The following is a 27,193-nucleotide window of genomic DNA, read 5'->3' as shown; positions in this document are numbered from 1 at the left end:
AGGGCTTGTGTTCGGTGTGACAGGGCTCTGTGTCTCTCTCTCTGTCTCTAGCGTGGCTGAGAGGAACGTGGCTAGCATCCAGGGAGAGAGGGAGGGAGCTGTAGGGGCAACCAGACACGTTCCACCCCCCAGGCTCAGACAGCCAGACATGTTCCACCCCCCAGGCTGTTTCACAAATATACAGAGAAGCCATGGATAAGGATATACCTGAAGAACCAACTCCTCCAAGTTCATCAGCTAAAATCTGTCTCTCAAGTCCTGCTCTTTTTGCTTCTGTCGTAAGTGGTGAAGTAGACAGCAAGTAAAGATAAGACATCTTCTGGGTTGGCCCCACACCTTTAGAACATCCCCCTTAGAGTTACGGTGATGCCCACTTTATAGTCTTCTAGGCATCATCTTTTTATGGAGGCTTTTAATTAGAGGTTTTATCTTATCACCTTTGAAATGGTCTGCTTCTGTTTTATGGATTTTATTTTATTATTTTTTATGTTGCTTATGTTTAACGGATTATTCTTAATAGCCTATTTTTAATGGCTTGAATTTTTTATACTGCAGTTCTTAATTGTAAGCCACCTGGACCAGATTCTGGAGCGGGGACATAGAAAAATTCTAATCAATAATGTGCAAGTTAGACTACTCAACAGTGGGAAACTGGAAAATGGCAACCCTAGCTATATAATACTTTGAAACAATTTATTTATGTATATGTATTTCAGAGGCTAGATTCAAGTGGGCAGCCATGTTGATCTGAAGCAGCTGAACAAATTTAGAGTCCAGTTCTATTTCAGAGGCTGCTACTTTGGGTTAGGAAATTAATCTTCACAAGTACTCAGGCTCTTGCTCATTATACAAATTACAGTACTTGTTCCAAAATAATATAGAATGTGTAACATAGTTTTCCGCCCTCTATACCCCACCCTGGTTTGAGCCCAGTATTTATCTATCTAAAAACTCTACCCAAGAAACAATTTGTTGTCACAGTGCAAAATTATGTTTTAAATTTTAGTTACTTATTGGGAAAGACAGTTGAGAAATTCTGTTGAAATACCACTCCTTGTTGGAGCAGATGGTTAAATATATCAGTCCCTGTCACAGTTTGGGCACTTAAAAGGATGTCCGTGGCCCTGATCACACAGAGCTTGCTTACACTTAGGAACAGTGAGGTAATAGTGCCCTAGCAGCCCACTAGGGGATGGAGCAAAAGTGGCTCTTGAGAAAGAAATACACAGATATAATATCTTGACTGGACAGATGGAGAGACAACTCTGGGCTCCCATTACACTCTGCCATCTGGAAGACATTTAGTGCAAAATGACCCCATCCTCATACAATACTTCCTTCACACCCGCACTCTCTTTATCTATCAGAACTGGAGGTTAGCCGTTAAGGATAAACATAACAGCAAAAAGTTATAAAGAAGGGCCTATAAAGTTCATTTTTACATTGCTAAATATGGAAACTTGTTGAAGACTCCATTGTGACAACAGGGGAGTTATAAAATACACATGCATAGAGGCTAAAATATTCTGGCACAGCCGGATACAGACACATATACAAATGTATAACAAGGATATTTTAAACAGAGTCACAAAACAGCTGTTGATTAATGCTGTATAAAAGCCTGGACAACAAGAGACGTACTACGGTTGCATAAGATAAACTATCCATCCAGATGACAGGAAACAACAGACATCTCCAAAGAATATAAAACATCTCCAAAGAATATAATTTTCTCTGTTGACCAAATAGCAACAATATAGTTAAGTAAAAACTGTGCCCTGTAAAACAATTTTTCAACTTGTCCTCTGAAATGAGGATCCGCTTGTCATTTCAGCTATGATCTCTTCCTTAAGGCCACTTCACACAAAATAACTCTCCTGTACTCGTTTTGTTTCAGTAGAAGAAATGTTGTGCACAGTACCACTGATGATGAATGAACACTTCATTTCTTCACTGCACATAGGCCCAATCAGTTGGAAAACCATCCTCTGAAGTTGCCTTCAAGTCCACTGTTGGTTTGCACTTCTGAATGTATGCTCCAAGTCCAGTCCCAGACAGATAGCTCAGTTCACCACTCCTTCCGCTACCTTTATGTTCAAACTTGTCCCTCTGGCAGATGTGTACAAGTGGGTAAGCAGAGCATTACGTAATTGCCTCCACTAACCATCTGCTGGGGGAGTGCTTTTAAATTTCCATCTAGAAATGCATGGAGTATTGTTCAGAGACCTATTCCAGCAAATTATAAATCAAGGTAAGTAGAGAACTGACCCATTCCAAATAACCTTTCTCCATCAAGGCCTCTTTAGGACTTGTTTATTGCCATAGATCACTGCTAATCTAGTAAGAGGCAATTTATCTGACTAAAGTTGCCAGCACTAAACTAAAACCAACAAACAAAACACCATTCATGAATTAGCATCAATAATGGTAAAGTGGCAAAAAATGTACATATCTGAAGATGCTGCAGTTTTGATATATTATGATGCAAAGAGATTTATGGAAACTGCACAAAGACAATGAAATTACCTTCAAAGGATGAACAGCTGCCTTTTCCTGTCTTTCTCCCCTTCCTTTCTCAGCTTGAGAACATTTGAGACTGTCTCCTGAAGTTAATACTTGGCTCCATTGAACAGATGTAGGAATTAGCCAAGTCTTGATATCCCAGAACAGCCTTTTCAACCTTTTGACAAAGGAGGAGCCTCCAAAATAATTTTTCAGGCTTCAAAGAGCCCTAGAAGTGGTGTCAACTGGCCACACCTCCCTGCACCACTCCCGGAAAGTGACATGACACCGGAGGTGAAATCACTAACTGTGTTAACAGGCAGTCTCTAGGAGGACTGAGAGGGGCAGAGGCAGCAGGCTCCACCCCCGCCCATGTGCAGAAACCATGAGAGAACTCACACTAAGGAGGGAGGAGGAGCAATGACAACAACTGGTTCCCTTAGATTGTGGCTGAGTCCATTAGGGCATGATGGGAAAGATCACAGACCCCCTCCAGGGTTCCTGTGGACCCTCAAGGGTCCATGGATCCCTGGTTGGGAATCCCTGCCCTAGAACTATCTACAGTACAGACAATAAAGAAACTACTTAAAGCTTCCCTATGTGCTTGAAAGTCACAAACTCATCCATGAGCAGACAAGCTCTTTGCTCCACAGCATAAGATCAGTGCCTTAATACTACTACTCTTTACAAATGTTCTCATTATACACACATACATTCCTTTATCACCTGCCCTTCCTTGTTTTAACGTGTATGGAACCAGCGCTATGTAATTAATCCCAACCTTACCAAGTCTACACTTTCCCAGATGTCCAAGTAGCTAAAGAGCACCAAATCTAAGCACATGCCTGAATGCTGTAGACCAGTGGTCCGCAAACTTTTTCAGGCTGCGGACCGGCGGCAGCAGGAAGGGCGATCGCCTGGCCGCACATGCTGCGCATGCCCGGTTGGGTTGCGCATGAGCATTTGTGCCATGCGCAGCTGTAAGCACGTGTGCGTGCGTGGCGCAGACGCGTATGCACGGCCCGGCGTAGCCCTGCGGAGGCAGGGAGCTGCGGCCCGATGCCAGGGCCTTTGTGGCCCAGAACCGGGCCGCGGCCCGGTGGTTGGGGACCACCGCTGTAGACAACTGCCTTTCCTGTACAGAACAGTATTTTGCACCTCCTAATTTTTTTTGGGGGGGAGGATACAGGGCAGTTAACAACATTTAAACAATGCACAATAAGCAAAAAAAATAAATAAATCAGCATATACTTCATTAAAAACAGCTCCTGTTATTTGTCTCCCTGTGGGGATTGATCAGAGTTTGGAGGGGTTCCTGTCAGTGGATGTTTCAAACAGGGAGACCAACATCTCATTATGTCATTGCCTGACCTCAGCCCTGGCAGAACAGCTCAGTTTTGCAGTCCATCCAGAATTGTTAATATCCTGGGGGGGTCCGGATGTTTTCATGCAGAGTGTTCCATGACGCTGGAGCCAGTTTTATCACTTTGGGGCCGGGGTATAGAAGAGGAGGTAGTCCCAAAGATACAGGTCCCAGACTCTTTTGGACCTTGAATGTAAGAGAAAATCTCGAATCTGATGCACAGGTGTAATATGTGCTCTCCATGGAGCTCTTGTCAGGAGCTGAGCAGCTGCATTCTGGAGCAGCTGGAGTTTCTGGAGCAGCCTCAAGGGTAGCCTTGTGTAGTGCAAGTTAAAGAACTCTAATCTTGAGGTGACTGTTGCATGAATCACAGTGGCTAGGTTGGACATCACAAAGTAAGGTGCAAGCTGCTGTGTCTAACATAGATGGAAAAATGCCCAAGCAAGCAACATTTGTGACCTGGGACTCCATAGATAGAAGGGAATCCAGGATCACACCCAGACTCTTGACAGTGATCAATGGTACAAAATTACCATTTGCTTACAACAGAAACACAACTGTTTTTCTTACTGTACCTTGATGCAGTCAGCTCGACAGAATCCAGAACAGCAACATGTCCATCGGAGACTAGTGGCTCCTCAGAACAAATCACAGTAGACACTGATTTTATGTCATCATCAGGTATCGAAGAACTTGGAAAAATAAGATATGGACAATTATTACTACACACTTTTGAAATGACAGTTCTTTATATGTATCTATCAAAACCAGGCAACAATATTTCTAGGCAATTATTTTTTTTGGGGGGGGGGAATCAAAATAGCTACTTGAAAGTTCTTAGTCAAACTCCTGAACTTGTTCCTCTCAGTAGCTTACTGTACCCTGCAGAAGCTATCAGTCCTTCCCACAGGACTCCCTGGATTGTTTTGGAGTCATGTGTACCTAAAAGCTGATTTAACATCAGAATATCTATTTGCGTTAAAACATTTGAGCCCAGCAACCAACAATTCATGTATAAGCTTTCATGGCATGCACATTTCTTCAGGCTACATTACAGTCTTTTCATATCCCGCTATACAGAATACAACATGCTCAAGAAAGCTCTTACACTATACTGTTTTGATCCTGCATTTCCGCGGTTTCCAGCTATGACTGAAAGCTAGCTTTCTGACTACGATCAACAATGGTAAGTGCCTATGGCAATCTAAAACTACAGCATGAGGAAAGGAAGAATTTCAGTGAGCAAGGAAGATTAACTATATCTCTTAGGAAGCCAGCAATGACATCTGCACAGAGCTACTCCACCACAGTCTTACGGCTCCATTGCCCAGGGTGCTGAGAACAGCTACAGATTGATTACAAACATTTGACTACAATGGCCTCAACATGATGAAATAAGACTACTTGTGGAGGCCAGGGCAGAATCTGCACTTACTTTGTTTATTCCGTTGTCAATCCTGTTGAATTCAGATCGATTTGAACTCGGGTCTTCCTCCCCCCCCCATTGAAACAGAAAAGTGTTCTGCACGTGGTTAGGGTAGTTCATAAGAGGGGGAGAGCTAAGCTTCTTTCTTTTTTTTCTTGAAAGGGGGGGAAGAGGAGCCAAGCAGAGATCCTCTTTCTTTTCTTGGAGGGGGGAAAAGAGGATCGAAGAAGGCAGAGGAGGGAGAAAAATCCAAGACCGACAGAAGTTGAGAGAAATGAGGGGCTTCTCCTTTAAGGCAAGCTTGTCACATGAGCAGCTTCGGCCAATCAGGGGTTCTCTACTATGGAGCAAAGCCCAGATTCAAAACAGCCTGCTTTCGCAATTTGATTTATAAGATATTGAGCATTAAAAGCACTCTAAGATATCACACAATAAAGGTAGGGTCACTCCGGATCAATCCTTCTTGCTGTAGAAGGAAAATTTAAATTGCCCAAAATCAAAACGAAAATCGCATTCTGTGTAGACGGCAGGGACTGAATCAACCTGGGATTGGAATAAAAGCTCCGTGCAGTTTACACCCAGTTTACACCTTTCTAACTTCAGGAAGGTTTGTAACACAGTACTTTTGAAGGGGGGGGGTTGTGATTAATTTGCAGCTAAGAAATTTTGTACAGCAAAAACATATTTTATTTTGATTTGCAATATTTTAAATGTCTCTGGCACAACATGGTGTGGCAGAGTATGTTTATTTATTTATTTACTTAAGATTTTTATACCGCCCTTCCATACGGCTCTGGGCGGTTTACATAAAACGCTGTAGAACATTTACATAGAATATATAACAATATAACAAATAACAATAGTGAGTAGGATCTGGATAATCCAGAGTTGAATTTCTATTCTGCTATGGAAACTCATATGAACTTTGACCTGTTATTTCCAGTCAGCCAAACTACCTCACAAAGTGATTGTTGTAAGAATAAAGTGGAGGAGAGGAACATTAGGTATATTGTCCTGAGCTTCTTAAAGGAAGAACAGGGCTGAAATGTACTAGATAGCTCTAAAGGTAGGTTATAAGGATTGAATTAATTATGAGATTTACCACAATAAAGCCTGTAATGAAATCTGGCAAATCAATATATAAATTGAAACAGTGACAGCCATTTATAGTTACTGATAATAAGCTGCATATTTATCCATTTCCTCTGGTACAGTCTTCTATGAAATTCCAGATCCTTAGAGACACACCTTCAAATAATTCATTTTACAAGTCATCTAAACCTTGATAGTGTGAATGTTGAACAACATAGGAAATTACAAAAATCTCAGTACATTTCAAGTTTAAATATTCAAAGAAATGTTGCAACTCTAATTTAATTTGGGTCAGATCTATTCAGAAAAGTCAGAAATATCCCAGGCAGCTTTCACAGGGCAAGGATTCTTTGCATATGCCATTGTATGCCTGTTGGCAATGGAGCTTTCTGCAAACTTTTCTCTGCAATGTGCTGTGCAGCAAGTATATACTGGCTCTCAAGGGCATGGATGTCAGAACTGCTGCAAGAACTTTGTTTTTTCTTTCTTTCATGCACTTGCTCAAGTTCTATAAGGATTCTATTATAATTGGGAAAGGGAAGTATAACCAATTATTGCAGTGCACTTGCAGCTCTGACATACCAGTAGTCACCCAGCGGCTTTTCCTCCACAACTGAGACAAAAACTGTCTGTGTCTTTCCCCTTAAATTACCCCAACAAAAAGGGCAAAAAATGTCATTTTTAAACAGCAATATCTGGGAATTCAGAGGACATAAGATTTGAAATGGAAATAGAAGACAGTAGATCATTATTGGGTTTTAGAAATTACTGACTAAAAAGAAAAAGGAAAAATCCCACAAAAAGCTCTGGAGTTGCAGAGCAGGAAAAAATGTTGAAAAAAACCCACACCTATCAGGGGGCTGATTGTACAAAAATAGTGCCATTAGGGGCAGGATCTTTGTAGCAGAAAAATACAAGTTCTTCAACATAATGTGCTGATGTTCTTGGACCACATTTTTATAAAACAGGGTAAAGCAGATATAGGAAATAAAACATGACAATTGGGATAGTATGTCATTTTATTTATTTTAAGTGCTGGAGAAATTGCGGAAGCAGCCACAATTGTAAAATATTCAGGATGCTGCTCTTAGAACACTCTCAAACAATGTAAAATGTACAGTGCAACCTTTCAGGACAAAAAAGTAATTTCTAACTGAACTCTTTAAGATTATATACAAGAAAATCCTTTATAGCTTGCTAGATAAATTCTTAAGGAATATTTGTAGTGAAAAATTGCCTCCAAATTAGGGTATGTGTGTGGCTTAAACATTTTCCTTAATCATTTGATAGTTTAACTACCAGCTGTTCAATAGCAGCTGCAACTAGCACACTGGCAATACATTCTAAAGGCCAGTGGTCTCAGTGTCTGCAATTGAGTCAACAATGGGGTAATGCTACATTCTTCTTACATACTATGTTTTGGAGGTATCTGGGACTTCAGTAGCATAAACAAATGGTGTAATTTTAGCATTTTGGAATGCTTACTAAATACACACATACACAAAGAGCCTTATGATTTGAGGAAGTATTGAAAACATATGAATGATCCAGAAGCAAAATCACACTGCCATGTTCCTTACCTTCTTCTAAATAGGCCACAGTAACCTCAATGAATAATAAAGTATTTATTGAGTTACAGTCACGGGTAAACACAAGGAATATCATTTGGACACCTCTTGCTTTTGCAACATTAGTACATCTCAAAGCTCACAATCCAAACATTCAGATGTTTTACAGTATAATCTTAAACAGAACTACACCCTTTCTAACTGCATTCAATTCAGTGGACTTTTTAGCAGGGTGCATCTGTGCTTAGGACTCCTGTGTTAACCTGTTATTCAAAGCAAACAATACTATTAATGTGCACCAGTACAGGAGGCAGGTGAAGGCAGGGCTTTGATACATCTGGCTTTCTGTACTCACCACAGGATGAAGGACATCACAGGGACCACATACTGCCATACCTCAAGAACACATTCCCTAGCTGCACACTATATTGCTGAACTAGGAACACTTTTTATTAAGCACTTGCTTACAAAACATTTCCGGTGATTTCCCATTCAGGCTGGTGATCTGCTTCATAAACACACAATGGTGGTCTATTAAAACCCCATATGGTTACTTTTTGCCAGTTTGGTTCTTTATGCAAAGTGTCTCAAGGGTTGGGTTGACTGGAAGCAACAGATAATGTATTACATGAAGCCATGGTTAAAAGTTACACGTCACAGCAGCTTTCTCTACTGAGACAGTTCCAGAAAGCAATCACAGAAATAGCTGCAAAACGTAACTATGTGTCACCTGTCAGATGATATTTCTGCAAGACAATGTGGGTGGATGTAAAGCAAAGAGTGAGGGGACATCAAACTGAGAGTGGAAGCTGCCTTCCAGACAGCTGTTTGTTCTAATTATAAACATTTAATTCATCCATCTCAAGAGCCACTCTGCAGATTTGTTGACAAACACAACGGTGTGTATCTGCTAATCAGACTGCAACAGTGGGTAACAAAAAACAAAAGTTTTCACCATCATGGGAACATTTTGTAACTACTAAGTTTGCCTGTGTGTGCAAATGGCAGAATGGAGAAACACCTGAAGTCTGGTCTTAGTGCATTGTTTCTGTATGATGGAAGCCTCCATGGGGCATACACGGCTTATGATATGCATTGTGCAAACGGTCAGGCAGGCATGCAAGGGTTAAGAGCTCAGAGGTCTTCAAAAGATTTAATCAAAATCATAGTTTTCAGATTGCTAAAGCATCAGAATCACTGATTCAGGCTATATTCTTGGTCCACAGGATGATATTAAGGTTAATGCAATGGAGTGCATGAACCAGCTTTGCACCCATTAACATGTTCCACAAATCATCTGAAATGCAGAGGGACTTCATAACAGATGTACAAGAAATTCTCTGCAGGAAAATCAGTGAAGGAAAGGTACTCTGAAAGCAGCAACTCTGAAAAACCATTGCTTTATACACACATAACAATATGCAAAATAACCCAGCACTTGACCCATGTCCTTTCTATAACAGAATCGTAAATAACTCGACCTCTAGAAAATTTCTATTGTTTACTTCTCTTTTATAAAGATTAGATTAGAAGCCGATTCTCCAAAGTGTTTGGATATGTTTCCTTTTGAGACAATATTGTTTATCACATTTCTTATCGAAATTCAGGTGAAGAATAATATAAGATACATATTTTCACTTCAAAGGAAATCCTTGAATCTAGCTAATAACACTGAGAAGCAATTTTCCAAAGGGAAATTGGATCATTCTTTTGTTCATGTGCCTCAACATTATACATACAACTATCAACTGTGCCTGCTACCATTCCAAAGAAAGAAAAAGTTATATTTGCATAATCCTAAAGAGCATACATGAAGGACTAAAAATGCAGAAATCCAAAAAGCACTTGGATTCAGTGAAAATGAAAATCACAACAGCTTCCCCCTGCAAAAAATTAACTCCTCTGTGGTTTTAACAAATTGTGCTGTTTAAGCCTTTTATACTATCTTTAACCGCTCCTTGCGGAGCAGATAAAATAAAACAGTAATTGCTCCAAGGACGGGCCCTGTCCGGGATGAGGAAGGGTGCCGATAGGCCCCTTCCCCTGGACTGACAATCAGAGGGCCCAATTGGCAGGCCCTCCAATTGTCAGTCAGGCGGCAAGGGACCAATTGTGAGCCGAGCATAGTGTGGCTCGCAATTGGTTCCTTGCCACTGGGCTGACGAATCAGGAGGTGCGAAGCGCCTCCCGATCCGCCCCCTCCGAGTTCAGCCGCATGCGCCCGGCCACCGCCATTACCTGCCTCGCCTTGTAGAGGGCAGGTCACCGTCTTGCTGCACGCCCAGGACGGGCTGGCGGCAGCGGCCGTCATGGCAGCGCCAGCTCCAGCCACGCCCGCCAGCAGAACACCTCACCACCGGCCCGCACAGCCAGGAGCGGTCTGCGCTGCCACCCGGTACAGGAAGACACGGCGGCGGCCACCCCGCCCGCACACAGCACCGCTCAGACGCGGGCCCACATTGCCCAGCAGCCTGCCCGGCGGAGGAAGCTCGGGGAACGGTTGTGGAGGCGCAAGCTGTGCCGCCACCCACGGTGACGGCGGCCCCGCCCGCTGCTAAAGAACCGGCCCATCGACTGCGGCCTCGCCTCCAGCTCGACCGCCTCCATTTACTCCCTCGATCCCACAGGACTAGGTAAGCCGCGCCGCGGGGGGGCAGGACGAGCCGGCACCAGCTCACACGCCGCCCCAGTCCCGCCCTCGGGTCCGGGGCCTGGCCCACCACAGCCAGAGAGCCACCCCGGTAAACTACCGAGCCCTGCTAGCGCCCGCTGTATTTGGAGTACAGCCGGCTTATTTCCTAGTATATTTATATGCCAGAAACATTTTACCTGGTAGATTTGTGTAAACCACCCTGTTTTTATATACCCGGGAGCAGTGATGGTTAAAGGGGGAGGGGGAGTGACAATCCAATCATGAAAGAGATTTGGAACAATTGAAACTTACAGGAAAAGGAGTATTATCATAAGTGGTTACTGCCCAAAGAGAGGGAGCAGGGGAGCCTTCCTCATACCTCTCTGCTAACCAATGTCCTCTTCAAGGACATAAAAGTGGATATCTTGCCTAGAAACCTTAGGGTATATTTTTACAACACTGATCAGATTCAGTTTCCAACATGGTGTTGACTGTAACTTTGACTGTAAGAAGTGTTCCCAGAGAGAACATGATTATGAAAGATAATCTTCAAGGAAGCAAAGCAGTATACAAACTTCTCTACCCCACATAACCTCAACATATTCTAATGGGACTGAATTTGTCAGAAATGCAAGCCCTGAGGACCTGAACTCCACCCTTGTGTGCCTATTCCATGCACACACCTTAAATTGCTAGGAATTTGTTCACCCTCTTTCAAGCTTTTACAGTGAAAAACAAACCAAAACAAAAGACTTCTATGTCATGAAGGTGAGCTTCTAAATATCAATGCTATGTTGGACCATACAGCAACCAGTATATTCACACTTCAGTCAAGTAATTATCAGTGGCTTAAATTATTTTTGCAGAGAATAGCCTGCACTTGCAATTAATTAAGAGAAGTCCAACAGAAACCAGCAAGGATTATCCTGGAGAAATCCCACCTCAATCAACTGGGGGGGAAAAAAAGATTTGTTCTCGTGGATCATACCTTTCCACCAAAAACATTTGTTTATGCAATCAAGGTTGCCAGATCTCCTTTGGCCTTTTCAAATCAAAGCAGGGACGTATTAAGAAAACAGGTTTGGTTGCTTTATAGTACCTTGCTTATAGTACCATGGAGAGAAGGAAAAAAGCCAGAAACCCTATACACAAAGGGAAGATTCATAGCTCAGTAGAAGGGCATGCGCATTGCAGGCAAAATTCCCAGATTCCGTCTCTACTATCTCCAGTTGAAAGGTCTCCAGTAACCTCACTCTGCAGTCACTCTGCCGATTCAGGTGGGTAGCCATGTTGGTCTGAAGCAACAGAACACAGTTTTGACTCCAGTAGCCCCTTTAAGACCAACTATACTGTTGTCAGGCTATAAGATTTGGTATAGGATTTTGGGTATAAGATTCTTATACCCAAAATTAAATGATGTTGGTCTTAAAGGTGCCACTGGTCTAATACTAAGCTTGGTGGACTGATCACCAGGCTGTGTACAGGGCACTCAGAACAAAAAGAACCAAAAACCATACTCAGTCCCTCTTTATGCAGAACCAGCCATTTATTTACTACATCAGTGTGGACTCAAGGCATCATTCTTCTCTCCCCATTTCATCCTCACAACAACTCTATCTGTTAGGTAGGGCTGAAAGTGTATGAGTTGGCCAAGACCACCAAGCTAGCTTCCACAGCAGAGTAGGGATTTGAACCTGGGTCTTCCAGAAGGTACTAGTCAGAGCTGGTTCTTACCTTTTTAAGTCTGACCTCAGGACTGTTTAGGCATAAAGTGAGACTAGGATAATACATCTAGTCTTGTATTAAAGTGAGAATTCAAAAATAAATCCAGTGGCCCATATAATACAAACCCACATATGTCACAAGCAAAGAGCAGGTGCAACTCAGTAGTTGTTACAGGCTCAGTAGAGTATTTTCATCCCTGAGGCTTATATAGTTCCACCATATAAATGTAATATATACACTGGAGAGAAGATGTTGGATTTCTCAAAGAATGCATGTTACTAATCCCGTTTACTAATAAATTAACTCTACCGAATATAAAACAGTACTTATTTCCAAGCACATGTGCACCAGATAATCAGTCCTAGTGAAATCAGTGTAGGGGAATTCCAAACAAATATGTTTAGGATCTGGATGGTCCAGTGCCACTATAATCACTGCAGATATTCTGGTTTAAGTGGCTAATGAATCCTAAGAACATAAATAAAAATATTGTAATGCTACACAGTTATGTTAAACGTTATACACACACAGTTATCACTCAATAAGCCAACCCATCTGTCTCATTACTATCACAATAGCCGTCAGTCCTGATAAACGTCAGACGGATCTGTTCAGTAACAGACGCACCAAATGGCTTGCCTTTCCTTGCATTACGAAATAGCCTCTTATTAAAGTCTCCAGTTTTACTGCACATAAAAGCAAAAGCCAGACCTTTCCCAGGATAACATAACTAGCCAACCCACTGCGTCTCCATGGAACTGGTAAACACGTCCTGAGTCACAGAAATTCAAACACGTTTTAGAGTGGTGTGCAAACTCCCCTTAGCATAAAGTCTGTACTTTCTTTGGAGAATCCCCCCCAAGGCACTTCCAACAAAGTTGTTATTTGGTAGAGTTGTGGTATGGCACAGGTTACTGCTCATAACAGCAAGGGACAGAGTTTGGAGGAAAGAAGCAAATCTGAAGTGCTGTAATTTACCCCCAGAAAATAACTTTCGTTTTAATACAGCTATTTGAGAATCCTTTCGCCCCATAACAATTGCTTGCCCTATTTCTACACCGAACCATTTCAGACTTACCAAAGCCTAGGGAGAAATAGAACAATGTTGGATCATCCTCGGAGGGAAGAGCAAAACAAAAAAACCCCACCTCCCAGACAGACACGTTTCCTTTAGGAAAAGCGCCTGTAAGATTCTACCAATATTATTATTTTTCAGTTCCAAATCAGGACTATTAACATGCCAAATTCTTCTCCCTCTGAAATCCGCCAGGAGTGCAAAACTTCTCTCAGGACTCCAAGAAAGAATCCTTAAAAGTCTGGCGTTTGATGCTGCCTATCTCCTCAGAATGGAAAGGCTGCTTGAAAGTTGAGCTGCACAAAAGGCCACTGGCTATGTAAAAAAAACACACACACACACACTCTCTCTCTCTCTTGCACAAAACCTGGAGGCGCCCAGCTTCCGAGGCTCCTCCCCAAGGAGTGCCTAGCAGCATCTAGCAAACACGCAGTTGTTGCGAAGGCATCCGAGGCCGCTTGGCGGTCAGTGGAATGTCGGCGGCGCTGGGCAAGCCTCTTCCCCCCCCCCTCAAAACTCCACATTTGCAACGCGCTGAATCAGAATCAATCCCGACAAACTAACCCCCGCTGCATTCGTAATCGTTTGGCGTTTGCACTGACTGGCTCTTTCCTCTTCCTCCTCTCCTCCCAACGCAAGTGTGTCTGTATGCCAGGGGGAAGGAACACGTGGTTTTTATTCCTTTCTCTCCAGCGCCTACAGAAGTTGCTTTCCAGGAGTTTCTGAGTCATGACAAGCTGATCGCACTTTTGAATGTTCCAGACGCTTTTGGCTCGAGATGGCAATAATAACTCCCCACAGACACGCGCACGCGCGCAAGAATTAGGCACTTAAAATGCCAGATCCACGAACACCCTTATTGCCTTCTTTCTAGCATCTCCACACACACACCACGGAATTCTGTTTGATTTGCTGACGCTTATGGAAGTGGCACCAGTTTGAAAGCGGGTCTGGAAAAAATACAGGCTATGTGCGTCTGTGTTGTGGCCATTATTTGTTTTAGAGCTGCCAACTCACAAATGCATGGCGATTTGGGGGGCAGACCCAGGGAGATGGGAGTTTGGTGAAAAGGAGGAAGCCCTTAGGGTGTGATGCTACAGAGTTAATCTGCCAAGGCAGCCTTTTTGTTCATGGAAAATGATGGAGGTAATTCATCTACCATCTTACAGTGGTTATTAGCAATTCCCTGGGTATGCAAGGAAGGGTTAAAAGGTAAAGGTAAAGGTATCCCCTGTACAAGCACCAGTTCATGTCTGACCCTTGGGGTGACGCCCTCTAGCGTTTTCATGGCAGACTCAATACGAGGTGGTTTGCCAGTGCCTTCCCCAGTCATTACCGTTTATCCCCCAGCAAGCTGGGTACTCATTTTACCGACCTCGGAAGGATGGAAGGCTGAGTCAACCTTGAGCCGGCTGCTGGGATTAAACTCCCAGCCTCATGGGCAGAGCTTTCAGACAGCTGCCTTACCACTCTGCACCACAAGAGGCTCAACAAGGAAGGATTACAAGAGACAAACACTGGCACATCCCTTCCTGCCCACCCACTCATAATCTGCCTAAATTCATAAAATCAGCATTTCTGTCAGATGGCTATCTAGCCTCTGCTTAAGAACTTCCAAAGAATGAGAACTCACCACCTCCCAAGGAAACCTGTTCCACCGAGGAACCACTCTAACTGTCAAAAACTTCTGGATTTTTAGCCAAAAATTCTTTTGAATTAATTCCAACCCACTAGTTCTGGTCTAACCCTCTGAGGCAACAGAAAACAACTCTGCTATATGACAACCCTTAAAGTATTTGAAGATGGTTATCATATCACCTCTTAATTGTCTTTTCTCCAGGCTAAACAGACCAAGCTCCCTCAACCTTTCGTCATACGTCTTGGTCTCCAAACCCCTCACCATGTTTGTAGCCCTTCTCTAGAAACACTCCGGTTTCTCTACATCTTTATGAAACCTTTTACAAATGTTATGTCTCTGTGCTGTCTGCCCAGCTCTTACCATCTTGAGAACCCAGAGAGGGGGGTTGGCCAATGTTTCCTTCCCCTGGCTTGGAGTAAACCTTACAAGTACAAAGATCTACACCGTATGACTGAAGGTAGGTTGCGGAAGCTATTTTTGGGCTGGCTCTGCCTCCTGTGGCAGCCTTTTTGTGATTGCACCCACCACATTGTCAGAATTGTAAATGTGCCCACAGGCTCAAATAGACTGGGGACACCCAATCTAGAGAAATAAATATGAGCAATACATGCTCCCTTGGGTTCTAGTGTTATTAGGGAAATACATCAGTCTCTTTCTGGTCTTCCTGTTGGTTATGCTTCCAACAGCAAAAAATAAAACACAAGGTACAACATTGTAGATAGGAATGGCTATGATTGGTAGCCTACACTGTCAGTTTGGGAATGCAAAGGTGCAGTACATTTTCAGGTGCAAGTAACTGTCATCCAGTAAACATTTGGCTTTGCTGAGCAGATATCCTTCACATTTTTACTTTTCCTCCTCTGGGCTATTTCTGATTTGCTGGTTAATTACTTCCCATTCATTCTACTGTCCCTGGAGTTCCTGAAATCACTCCCAATCAGTTCCTGCTGGGGATGCTTGGGGGGAGGGAGTTATTTCCCCTTCATGCCCCAAATAATTGCTCATCAGGTATTGCTGTGTTATGCAGATGATTTTGTGCCGTTCTGAAATTTTGAGCTTAAAAAATGTAAGAAGCAATTGTTAAGGCTAACTAAAGCAGTCTCCCTTCCCAGTCATGCTGTGGTCTCTGTGAATGAACAAGTGTGTTAACCTCAGAAACAGAAAGTACAATGTTTATAGGAATAGCAAATCTGAGAAATCTCAGTGGCACTTTGCTAGCCCACGGTTGGTGCCAGGATTGATTCTTAAATATATATATATATATTTAAAACTGGCTATAGACATTGTCTAGATTTTCCATAAAATCTGAGTGATGTGATGATCTCCAATCCATGCTAAACAGATAATAAGGAAACACCATGCTCTTTCCAAACTGGCAAGCCAGAATTTGATAAAAACAAAGTAATGCTATTTACTGAACAAAGTTCTGTTAGTTAAAAATCATGAGATATTTAATCATATAGAACAGTGGTTCTCAACCTTCTGAATGCTGTGACCCTTTAATACAGTTCCTCGTGTTGTGATGACCCCCAACCATAAAATTATGTAAGTGTCCTTTCACAGAAATTAAACCGAAACTGACCAATGGCGTGAAGATCCATTGTTCATGATGATTGTATATAAATTGTTTTTTTCCCCGGGGTTTCTCAGTTCAGTTCTGCCACTTGTCCCACCATGCCAATCTCACTCTTTTCTGCTGCTCCAGACAGAGAAACGCTCTATCTCAATCTACCCCACAAAGCTGTTGTGTGGATGGCACTCCCCTGGCCAAGTTGCTTGCCCTGCCGCAACCCCTGTCAAAGGGTTGTTCGACTCCAAAAGGGATCCCAACCCCCAGGTTGAGAACCACTGATACAGAACTTATACTTGGGCACACTAGAAGACCACTTTCTTTACTCTTGTGGAGAAAACCAGTTTACTTGAAGACCCCTATCAAGTAAGCTGGATTTCTCGATAGCTGTTCTGGTCCCCTGTCAAAAAATATGTATCTTTGTAAAATGTGTTCAACTCCCTTTCAATTGACTTGTGCTGGGTTAAATGTGGGTAATCTTAAATGCTTTAATACTTTCATACGGATAAAGGAATAGAAATAGGAAATGCATGTAAAATAGGAATATAGATGGAATAGGAATATTCTTTCAATTCCAGATTAAAGCATAGCTCTTATTTGCATGGAAGTAACAGAGAATGTGGAATCTCTATCTATTATTAAATAAATGTATTGCTAAGCTATTTTATTTTAAGCTAATGTCTTTATATCTTCATGTTTAGTAAAATAATAACTCTCCAACCATTTCAGGAACATCTGAAAAAGTCCATACCTCTTCATTTACCATATCACCAGTACAAGAGCATTTCTTTTAAAGAGTTATGAGGGTAATTTGGTTATTTGGTAATTTGGAGAGCCAGTTTGGTGTAGTGGTTAGGAGTGCGGACTTCTAATCTGGCATGCCAGGTTCGATTCTGTGCTCCCCCACATGCAACCAACTGGGTGACCTTGGGCTTGCCACAGCACTGATGAAACTGTTCTGACCGAGCAGTGATATCAGCGCTGTCTCAGCCTCACCCACCTCACAGGGTGTCTGTTGTGGGGAGAGGAATGGGAAGGCGACTGTAAGCCGCTTTGAGCCTCCTTTGGGTAGGGAAAAGCGGCATATAAGAACCAACTCTTCTTCTTCCTCTTCCTCTTCTAATTGACTAAACTAGAACCTGCTATGTGGTCTAGTTTGCTGGTTTTCAATCCATGGGTCAAGATGGTTATGTGAGTTGTAAGCCCTTCTAAACTAGAGCTGTCTTTTGTAAATGCACATGAAGGGAGAATAATAGAGTTTCACATCTTTACTTACTTTATATATACACTAGCAGCCACTGTGGGGGGGGGTGGCCCCTTCAGAGCCATCCTTGTGGGGCCCCCCGCCATCCCTGGCCCCCACCCCGAGTCCCTCGCCACGGCAAGGAGAAAGGAGCAGGGTGCTCCCGGCCGCCTCCCTGGCGATCCCGGGGCTTTGGGGCCGGCAAAGAGACAGCCCCGCTGCGTCGCTTTGAGCCTCCCAATTGGGCCCTCCGCTTGTCAGTCCGAGACCAGGGGCCAATCGTTGCCCCTCCCAGCCCTTACTGTTTTATTTATACCACTCCCACGGAGTGGTTACAGATTGAGTGGAGCAGCAGAACAACGAGAATCTTAATATAACAATTGAATGTGTGTACTACCCGAGGAAATGCCGAGCCTCTGATCAGCCTTCACTGGAGGACATGCCCCCATTGGGAGAGGACACTCCCCCACTGACAGCCAATCAGAAATTCTTCCATGCCCCCATCCACCTTCTTCTCCACTTCCATGCTGTTTCCCAGCATTTGGCATAAGGAGAAAGAGCCAGCAGGAGATAAGCTGGAGAGCTGTGGGATGCTGTCTCAGCATGTTCTTCCATGGGCACGCCATGCTCCCTGGCCTCCTGGTTGCCAGAAGAGCAGGAGAGATCGTCTGGGTGTGCTCCACCATGGTCACACCATGTTCCTAGGCCTCCTGACTGCCCAGAGAGTGAGAGAGGCTGCCTGGGCACACTGCGCTCCCAGGCCTCCTGCCAGCTGGGTGAGCAGGGGAGGCCATCTGGGCTTGCTCTGCTATACCAGCCTGGTGGCCTGCATCACTAGCTGGCCTGTCCTGCTCCAGAGGAGCCTTTCTGCCCTCCCTCAGCTTTTCTACAGCCCATTTTGAAAATGGACTTTCCTTCTAATAGGTTTAATAACTGAGATTGTTCTGACTTTTGGTTTGTTCCTCATTACGGTGCATCTCCTGGTTTCCACTTGTGTTTTCTGTTACTAGGTCTCTTGTTCTGAAGCACATATTCTTGGCCTAGATGCTACCTCCCTTCCATCTAATGTGCCTCATATCTTGTGCTTGCACCTCAATGGGTCCTGGATCTAGAAAGCAGATGACCAGAAGTCTAGTAATTTCTTGACCAATTGTCTTATAAAAGCAGTTGCACAATTAGGCTAAAGGACAATTAACACACTTTTACCAGGGTAGTTTGGGGCCCTTCATTGTTACTTTAATCCTATAGTATGCCACTCATAACAGAGGTAGAGACTGTCTCTGAATTCTACTGATTCCTTCCCACACTTGCAGCTGCTTGTGCTGCACTGAATACAAATTCAGAGGGTTTCCTAGCCATCAAGAGTGGCTTTTAAGGGGAGGCCACATAGGACTATGGCAGGCTGTCAAAAGTGGGAAAGTTTAATTCCAGGGCAAAACTCTATACATGGGTTTTAAATCCAAGCCTGTGTCTGTATAGTTATCAAGATACTGGGATTGGATCTGTGCAAGAATATGTGCAAGCAGGGAAGTGTTCAGAGATAAGTTGTTCCTAGAGCTCTACAAAAATAACAGTTTACTTATAATTTGGGATTCTTGGGGACTACAGTATGTTTCTAGCCCTTGTAGTTAATGCAATATGTTTGTGGTCCTTTTTACTAGATAAAAATATTTTCTTCATTGAACTAGTTTAGTCTTATTAATCAACAAATGTTCATGTGTTATTCTCCAAAATGACACAAATAGTATTGTATCTTACACATCCTTATTCAGAAATAATTCCCACTGGATTCCTGAGATTTAGGCATACAGCCAAAGCTTTATAACTTAGTTGCACATAGATATTAATTTTCCAGTACAGATTCACTGCAGTGGAAATTTATATTGAAAACTACCTTCCTGCACATGAATGTAAAACCCTTGAGGATAATTTGTGGTCAGTGTAAATTAGAGCCATTCAAATCTTAGCAGTGTTGGACCTTGTGGGCTGATAAGAACTTTTTCTTTCTGTTCCAACTTGTATTATGGGTATAAAACCTCAGAATCTCACTACACAATTGTGGTTCAGATAAATCCCCAAAGAAGAAATGCTCAGTGAAATCACCAAAGCTTGATGGATTGAGTCTCTGTGCTAGGAAATCACATTTTGCATAGTTTCCAGTTGAAAACAAAAATTGGCCCAAGATAACTCGAAGGTTAGCCAGAACTAGTGGAAACAGTTCCCCCTCCTCAAGAATCATTTTTTCTTATTTGGGTTTAGTGACAACATCCCAGAAGTGGTTACTATGGCCTGCAATAAAAATAAAACATTGTCAATGGGCCCTCCTCTGAAAATTCACCCCCTGAACAGGAGAAAGGACTGTGATAGGCAAGCTAATGGTGGCTGACGACAACTGTGGGTTGTTATTATTATTGGCTAATGTGTTATTTTAAACTGTGATTTTACTGTTTTAAAATGTTTTAATGGATTTGTCAATAATATGTTGTGAACCGCCCTGAACCAGCAATGCAAGGAGGGGCAGTTTTTGAAATTGAAGTATAAATAAATATTTTTTAAAGTTTCTATTTTAAAATAATGTATCCCTAGAATGTCTTCTATGTGTTTGTAGCAAAACATGGGCTTATAACTTGTTGATCCTCTGTTTAGTTGATCCTCTGTTTAGTTTGGATTAATAAAAAGCCATCTAAAGAGGGCCATTGCCGCTGCCGGGGAGGAACGCCGACAGGGACCTGGCTGGTGGGAGAGAACTCCCAGCACTGGCATTCTCTGGGCAGGGTGTGTGTTGGCATGGCAACAGGGGGCGTGGCTGAACTGGGCGTCAGTTAAACGGATGGCCTAACATTGCTCGGCCTCTTTTTCCCCATCAGGGCGCCCAAAGATGAGAAAAGCACCCTCCCTCCCTATTTATGAATTGTTGGACTACTTGTTAGATTTTGGATTGTATTGTTGTTTAACTGTCACAGCCGGCGGAAGTGTAGCATGGGAAGGATCAATTTTGGGGCGTCCAAGCTTGCGCGCTGGCCTCCCCTAGATTTGGGGGGCCCCTTAAGGCAGTGGTCCCCAACCTTTTTATCACCGGGGACCACTCAACGCCTTTTACTGAGGCCCAGTGGGGGGGTAGTTTACTCTCAACCACTGCCCTAACGCTCTCTCTGATTGCTATGGTAATGTTTAAACATCCCTTCAAAATAAGATACAGACACGCCACAACAATGAACATAAGGAACATTTTATTTTCATGGAAATTTTAACTCATGACAATGACAAATCAATGGGAACCCTGAGCTTGTTTCTCTGCAACGAGATAGTCCCATCTGGGAGTGATGGGAGACAATGACACCCGAAGTGTGTTGTAAAGGGCCAGGGGGGATGAAGTAAAGGGCCGGGGGGGGGGGGGAGAAGGCGTCCTTTGGGGCCCACCTCCAATTAGTCGAAGGACCACTGGTGGTCCGCAGCCCACAGGTTGGGGATCGCTACCTTAAGGGGCTGTGTGGATGCAGAGCCTGGTTGAAGGCTTGCATTTCCAGGAGGCAGGAGAACCCAACAGAGGCTGACGCCCAGAGGGGTCACTCCATGTTGCCTCCCCCCTTTTTCAGCCTGCCATTATGTCCAGGATTCTGGGCTGGATAGCCAATGCAACCTGTTGAGGGACAGGCTGTAATGGGCTGCCTTGGGGTCAGCTGACCATAAGAGGGCAAATTTCTCTTCCCATGCTTGCCACGCTCAATGCTGAATAAAGGCTGTGGCCAAATATTTTACGCCAAATTATGGTTGTCAGTGTCCTCATTAGGCGGTCAAAATCCCCCTGCAAGGCAAAAGGATCTAGCCCTTACTCTGAGACCTTACCACTTGTCCATCTCTGAGTATACTTCCTATTACATGCCTCGTTCTCCCTACTCCCATATTATCAAGTCTATTGGAAGCCAAGTACGAAATGGCTTTTTCTCAGATTTTCATGGCTGCCAATACATAGGCCCATTATGCACGGCCGCCGAAACGGCGATTTTGTGTCACATGGAAAACGCGGAAGGGGAAGACGCGAAGCACACCAGTTATGCATGGGAGGCGGCACAACGGCGGCAAAACCCAGAGTAACTGATTATGCACGCAGCGCTCCTGGCACCGCCTCTGGTTACGCCCCAGTTACCCGGAAGCTGCGCTTTCTTCTGCGTTTCGCTAATGTGGCTTTTTCAGCGGCATGCACCGAAGCTGCGGCTGGTTGCAGCCGGCACCGTGCGTTATCGGTGATTGTAGTCACCGCCATTCCACCCCGAATGTGCGTTATTCCCCCAGTGCATAATGGGTCATAAAGACACCTTGTAAATTAAGGTGGTGTTTTTTTTCTAAAACAGAGCTTTAATTTTAACAAGCTACGACAGTAGCAAGAAATTTTCTCTTATGCTCTGTTTTAGATTATTGTAACCTCTGTTCTTTTGTGCTCATCCGGATCCTTCCTTATCCCCAGCTACTGATGCCTGCCCCCACAACCTAGTCTTGCATCTTTCACATGTTGCCACCTATTTATGACCTCAGATGACTGGGGCATCTGAAAATTACCATGATAGTTGGTAAGGTTCATATGGGGTTAAACTATAAATATACATAAATCTAGCAATGAAACTTTCATCTGGTACAAGAAGTCTCTTGTATTAGGGGAAAACCACAGAGGAAATGACTGACGTTAACAGAATGGATACGCAGCATCTAACCTCCCATTCTGCTATGAATGTAACAATAACATTTATAGTTGCTTCACTAATACATCTTGTGGGTCAAACCCCAAACTTTGAATTTTTAAAGGAAATTATTGAAGGTTTTTATTGTGTGCTATGAAAGCTATACTTAGAAGAAGAATTGGTTCTTATATGCCGTTTTTCTCTACCCGAAGTAGTCTCAAAGTGACTTATCGCCTTCCCTTTCCTCTCCTCTCAACAGACACCCTGTGAGGTGGGTGAGGCTGAGAGAGCCCTGACATCACTGCTCGGTCAGAACAGTTTTATCAGTGCCGTGGCGAGCCCAAGGCCACCCAGCTGGCTGCATGTGGGGGAGTGCAGAATCGAACCTGGCATGCCAGATTAGAAATCCGCACTCCTAACCACTACCCCAAACTGGCTCTCTTATTGCTTGATGTAATGTTACCACTACAATTAATTCTAAGAATGTTTAATAATCTCAAGTGTTGTGTAATACCTTTACCAAGCCAAATACATACAGTAAATGGTCCATCTCAAAGATGAAAGACGAAGTGAGTTTCTACAATATAAAAGTATAAGATTGCATAAATTGCTCTAAGAGTAGAAGGTGAGAAGGTCAGGTAAAAAAATCTCACAAACGATTATTCCAGAAAAGGTAAGATGTTATTAAAAAGATAGAGAACTAAATTTAAAGCAAGTTCTGCATCCCCTATATATCTGTGGTGTCTTGTGTTACCACCAGCATACATTACACAGATACACAGGATCTGTATATGTTTCTGCCAGATGTAAACAGTGGCAAAACTATACATCATACTTCATTACATGTGAACAAGAATAAAGCTTGATCTTCAGAATGTCATGCAGATATCTGGCTGGACAGCAGACAAAAGGGACAGCTGCTTTCACACATAACACGTTTACAAAAAAGGTCCTGTGTGAAATCTGAAAACACCAGAGAATAAGTAATGACAAACTTGGCTGCTGCATCTTGTGGAAAAGGGAGCTGTGTCTTCCCTATTTCATGAATATTTAATGCCACTGTTTGCTACGGAGAATAAAGACAAAAATGAACCCAAGTGTTTGAGATTCAGATTTCCTTCATTTCATATGTCTTAATCCACCATGACAACTGATAAAACTGAAAAACAACATATTGAAGACGGTATTTAAATTCCTGCCTTGGGAAGATCCCATCCCCACCTGGCTAGTATAAATGAAAATACTGTAGCTGCCATCACTTTGCAGCTAGCTGCTATGATTAATTTTCCATTCCACTGAATTGTTCAGAATTCTAAAGTGACATAGCTTGATGCAGACCAGTCCTCAATCATTTCAGGCAGGAATTGTATGCTACAGCTGCTAAAACAGCAGAGCTACCTGGGACACTGCTGCGTCTTAACAGAGCTCCTTGGTAGACAGAGGCATTAAGCAGTTTTACACATTTTAAATACATGGTAAGGTTTCAATCTCAAATATGCAAAGAAAGAAACTTCTTGACCAGCAGTTCCATCCTGAACAGTGATACCTTTTTAAGCCGTGTGATCTTCATAAGCTAGGAAGAGTAAGGAAACTCCGCTTAGGATTTCATTCTAAACCATTTACACACTGGAGGTTTCATGCTGGGCTGCAGGCTGGAGTTTTAGTAGTGGCAGGTTGCCCCACCTCTTTCTGCACCCACATGAGGGAGCATTTGGCCCAGTGTGCCTCATCTGCTCCCAATTTGTGCTCCTGCATGGGAGCTGGGGCAGTGAAGTTCCCAGTGCATAAATGGTCTAAATGAGAAATATGTACATCTGGTTCCGAGTCATGCCAGTGAACTGCACTATGCTAGAATCAAATTAGTAGCCACGTGGCTCTACACTAATTTTCACAGTCCATAGCATATCTCTTTTCAAGAAGCAAACTATTTCCCAGTGGAGACTTCTGAGAGCCAGCATGGTATGATAGCCCAAGTGTCAGACTAGGCTCTGGGAAATCTGGGTTCGAATCTAACAACAACAACTCATGGGATATAAGACTTACAGTAAAAAAAATAACAACAACTCTCTTAGTCCCATAAACTTCCTCTTTACTGGTAGAGAATATGGACAAATATAGTCACTAAGTGTTCCCTTAAAGAGCTATATACAGTTGCTACATCTGAATCACCTTAGAATAAACCAGACTTTATTAACCTTTTGATCATGGAGGCATTCCTGGGGGAAAAAAAAATCAGACTTTGAGGCACAACAGCTGGCTGTGCTTCCCTACCATGCCCCAGGAATTCCACGCCTCCCTGTCATGCCCCTCTGCTGTCCCCAAGCCCCAGAGCTCGTCAGGGGCCTTCTCAAGCTAGTACCAAGCTGTATCTTGAGCTAGACTGTGGCAGGCCCCCTCTCCTGCAGGATGGGAATGGACAGCTGGGGTACAAATCCAACACTTAAAAAATAAACAAGAAACAAAACCAATAATTCTCTTGATCCCCAACTCAAGGAGTTGCAGCAGTGACCTGGCAGTGGCATTTCTACATTTAAACTACTCTGGACTCTTAACACACTGAACCTTTCTTGCACCTAACATACCCTTGAGTGAATAAGGAATGTATGCCTTTCACTCGTGTTACTAAGAGTAAAATGTTATGGTAATATAGTTTCATGTGATTTTGTTGCATTTAACTGCCGTCAACACTGTATCATATATATAAATAAACACATCCCATAGGAATATCACCACTATAAATTAGAAGACACTGGATATAAATGGTGGAGGATGCATGATAGGAAAGAAATATAACAGCAATAAATGTGCAAGTGGGGAAGGAAATACTGGGAAGTGTGTGTGACCAGCTTACAGCATCTACAATGATTCCATTTTAGTATCCCCAAATTAGAGCTATCCAGATCACTGCCAAAAACATACACATAGGCTGTCAAGGGATATCTGCTCATTTCTTCCTGCAGTTGCACATTCTTGTACTAGGCAAAGTTTGAACAAGGGCAGTGTTCCCTGTTAACCGGCTTGGGAAATCAAAGTACTTGACTGTGTGACTCTATTTTCTCCATGTGTACAGTATACAAAATAGACGTATCCACAGCCATCAAGCTATAAAAAGTTACTGTTGTTCTGCAAAAAGTGGCAGCTGCTGTTGCTTGGGTGGAATGCTCAGGCAGAAAAAACAGGTGAAGATAAATCCTTCAAGCATATGCCAAGTACAAAGAAACATAGTTATGAATTAGCAGCGGCTACTCAAAGACGTCACCCTATTTGCAACAGGAAGCAAAATCCTTTTAAAACATAGGGAGCGTTTTTTACACTGCCAGTGTAAGCAGAGCTACAACTTCGTAAAATTACTCAAGTGAACAGGCTTATAAGGGTGTGCAACTCCCCTTAGAATTGTCTCTGGAACCTCTGAGTGGATACACAACGGACAAGGGTTGTTAAAAAACAACAGGCCCACCTCTTCACTACTACCACGATAAAGAAAAGCAAGTGTGGAACATAGAATGCATGAAGTTTGTTGATGCCTCTATTCAAAACATCTTCCAAATATATAATTCCTCACAAATCAACTAAAAGTAGCCCAAATTAATACCTTTGCTCATAAGCATTTCATAGCTTCTCCTCCAAATGCATTAACAAGAGACATAAAACCTTTATTTTCCAATCAGCAGTACAGCAGCCTGCATCCAATAGCACAAAACATCCTTACAGGACAGCTATTGATTCCAGGGACTGTTCCCAAACAGCCTCCCAAAGATTATGTGGTTATCGAATGTGGGAACTATTAGGATTCCTGTTTATGCTGCCTGCCCCCCGCTAATATGGTGGAGTTTATGGTACTTCTGTCTGGAAGAAGGGGTGACACCTTGTTGTCTGGCATGACTCTTGCATCTCCAGCAAGTGTCCTCTAGACCAGTGGTCCCCAACCTGCGGGCCGCGGCCCGGTGCCGGGCCGCGAAGGCCATGGCGCCGGGCCGCGGCTCCCTCTCCCCACCCCCCCCGCAGTAAAAAACTTCCCCGGCCGCAAGCTTGCGGCCCGGGAAGCTTCTTACTGCGGCAGGGCGGGGAGAGGGAATCGGGGCCGGGCCGCGCCTGTGCGGGCACGGCCGATGTGCCAGCGCGGCTCGCGGGCGCGGCCCGATGTGCAGGCGCGGACCGATGCGGGGGGCGCGGCCCGATGCGCGGGCGCGGGCCGCGCCCCAATGCCCTGCCGGTCCCCAACCTCAGAAAGGTTGGGGACCACTGCTCTAGACATGCAGGCATGGAGCTAGTGAGATGATTCCCATCACTTCACCTCCAAGCTAGGAAAAAAAAACTCAATGTAGTAAACCTTGGTGAGTCAGGCAGTCAAGAAGCTTTCCGAAGGAACCAAACCAGAAAAAAAGTTGGTAACCCATCAGCAAATAACATGTTATAGGAGGGGGAGGGGGAAAAAAACTCTGCACAAACAAGTTTTCCAGTTTCAGTGTCCAATTCGGTGTCATGCAACTGGAAAGAATTACTGTTATGGAGTGGTACCACCCTCTGAAAAATGTTAATGCTTTTCACTGTACCTTTCTACTTTGATGGCATCTCTTGCCTCCTCTGAGGCATCTTTGTCAGCTAGTATTATATCGTCCTCCTCAGGTGCGGCAGGGAGAAAGTGACAGAGCTCAGGAATAGTGCTGAGATTATGGAAAAAC

At 43.5% G+C, this 27,193-nt stretch overlaps 1 protein-coding gene across 14 annotated transcripts in view; it reads right to left on the bottom strand.

Annotated features, from left to right (window-relative positions):
• Positions 1–27,193, bottom strand: part of TACC2 (transforming acidic coiled-coil containing protein 2) — a 171,086-nt gene that overhangs the window by 102,075 nt on the left and 41,818 nt on the right. For all 14 annotated transcript variants that reach the window (XM_077349959.1, XM_077349958.1, XM_077349965.1 and 11 more), the window contains 2 exons: positions 27,065–27,175; positions 4,441–4,557 (listed from right to left, as the gene is read on the bottom strand). In XM_077349959.1, coding sequence (XP_077206074.1) covers positions 4,441–4,557; positions 27,065–27,175 — 228 coding nt within the window. The remainder of the gene's footprint in view (positions 1–4,440; positions 4,558–27,064; positions 27,176–27,193) is intronic.

This window comes from Paroedura picta, chromosome 8 (genome assembly GCF_049243985.1).
Source record: "Paroedura picta isolate Pp20150507F chromosome 8, Ppicta_v3.0, whole genome shotgun sequence".
NCBI classification, from domain to species: Eukaryota; Metazoa; Chordata; class Lepidosauria; order Squamata; family Gekkonidae; genus Paroedura; species Paroedura picta.
This window is presented reverse-complemented; position numbering and strand designations above follow the sequence as displayed.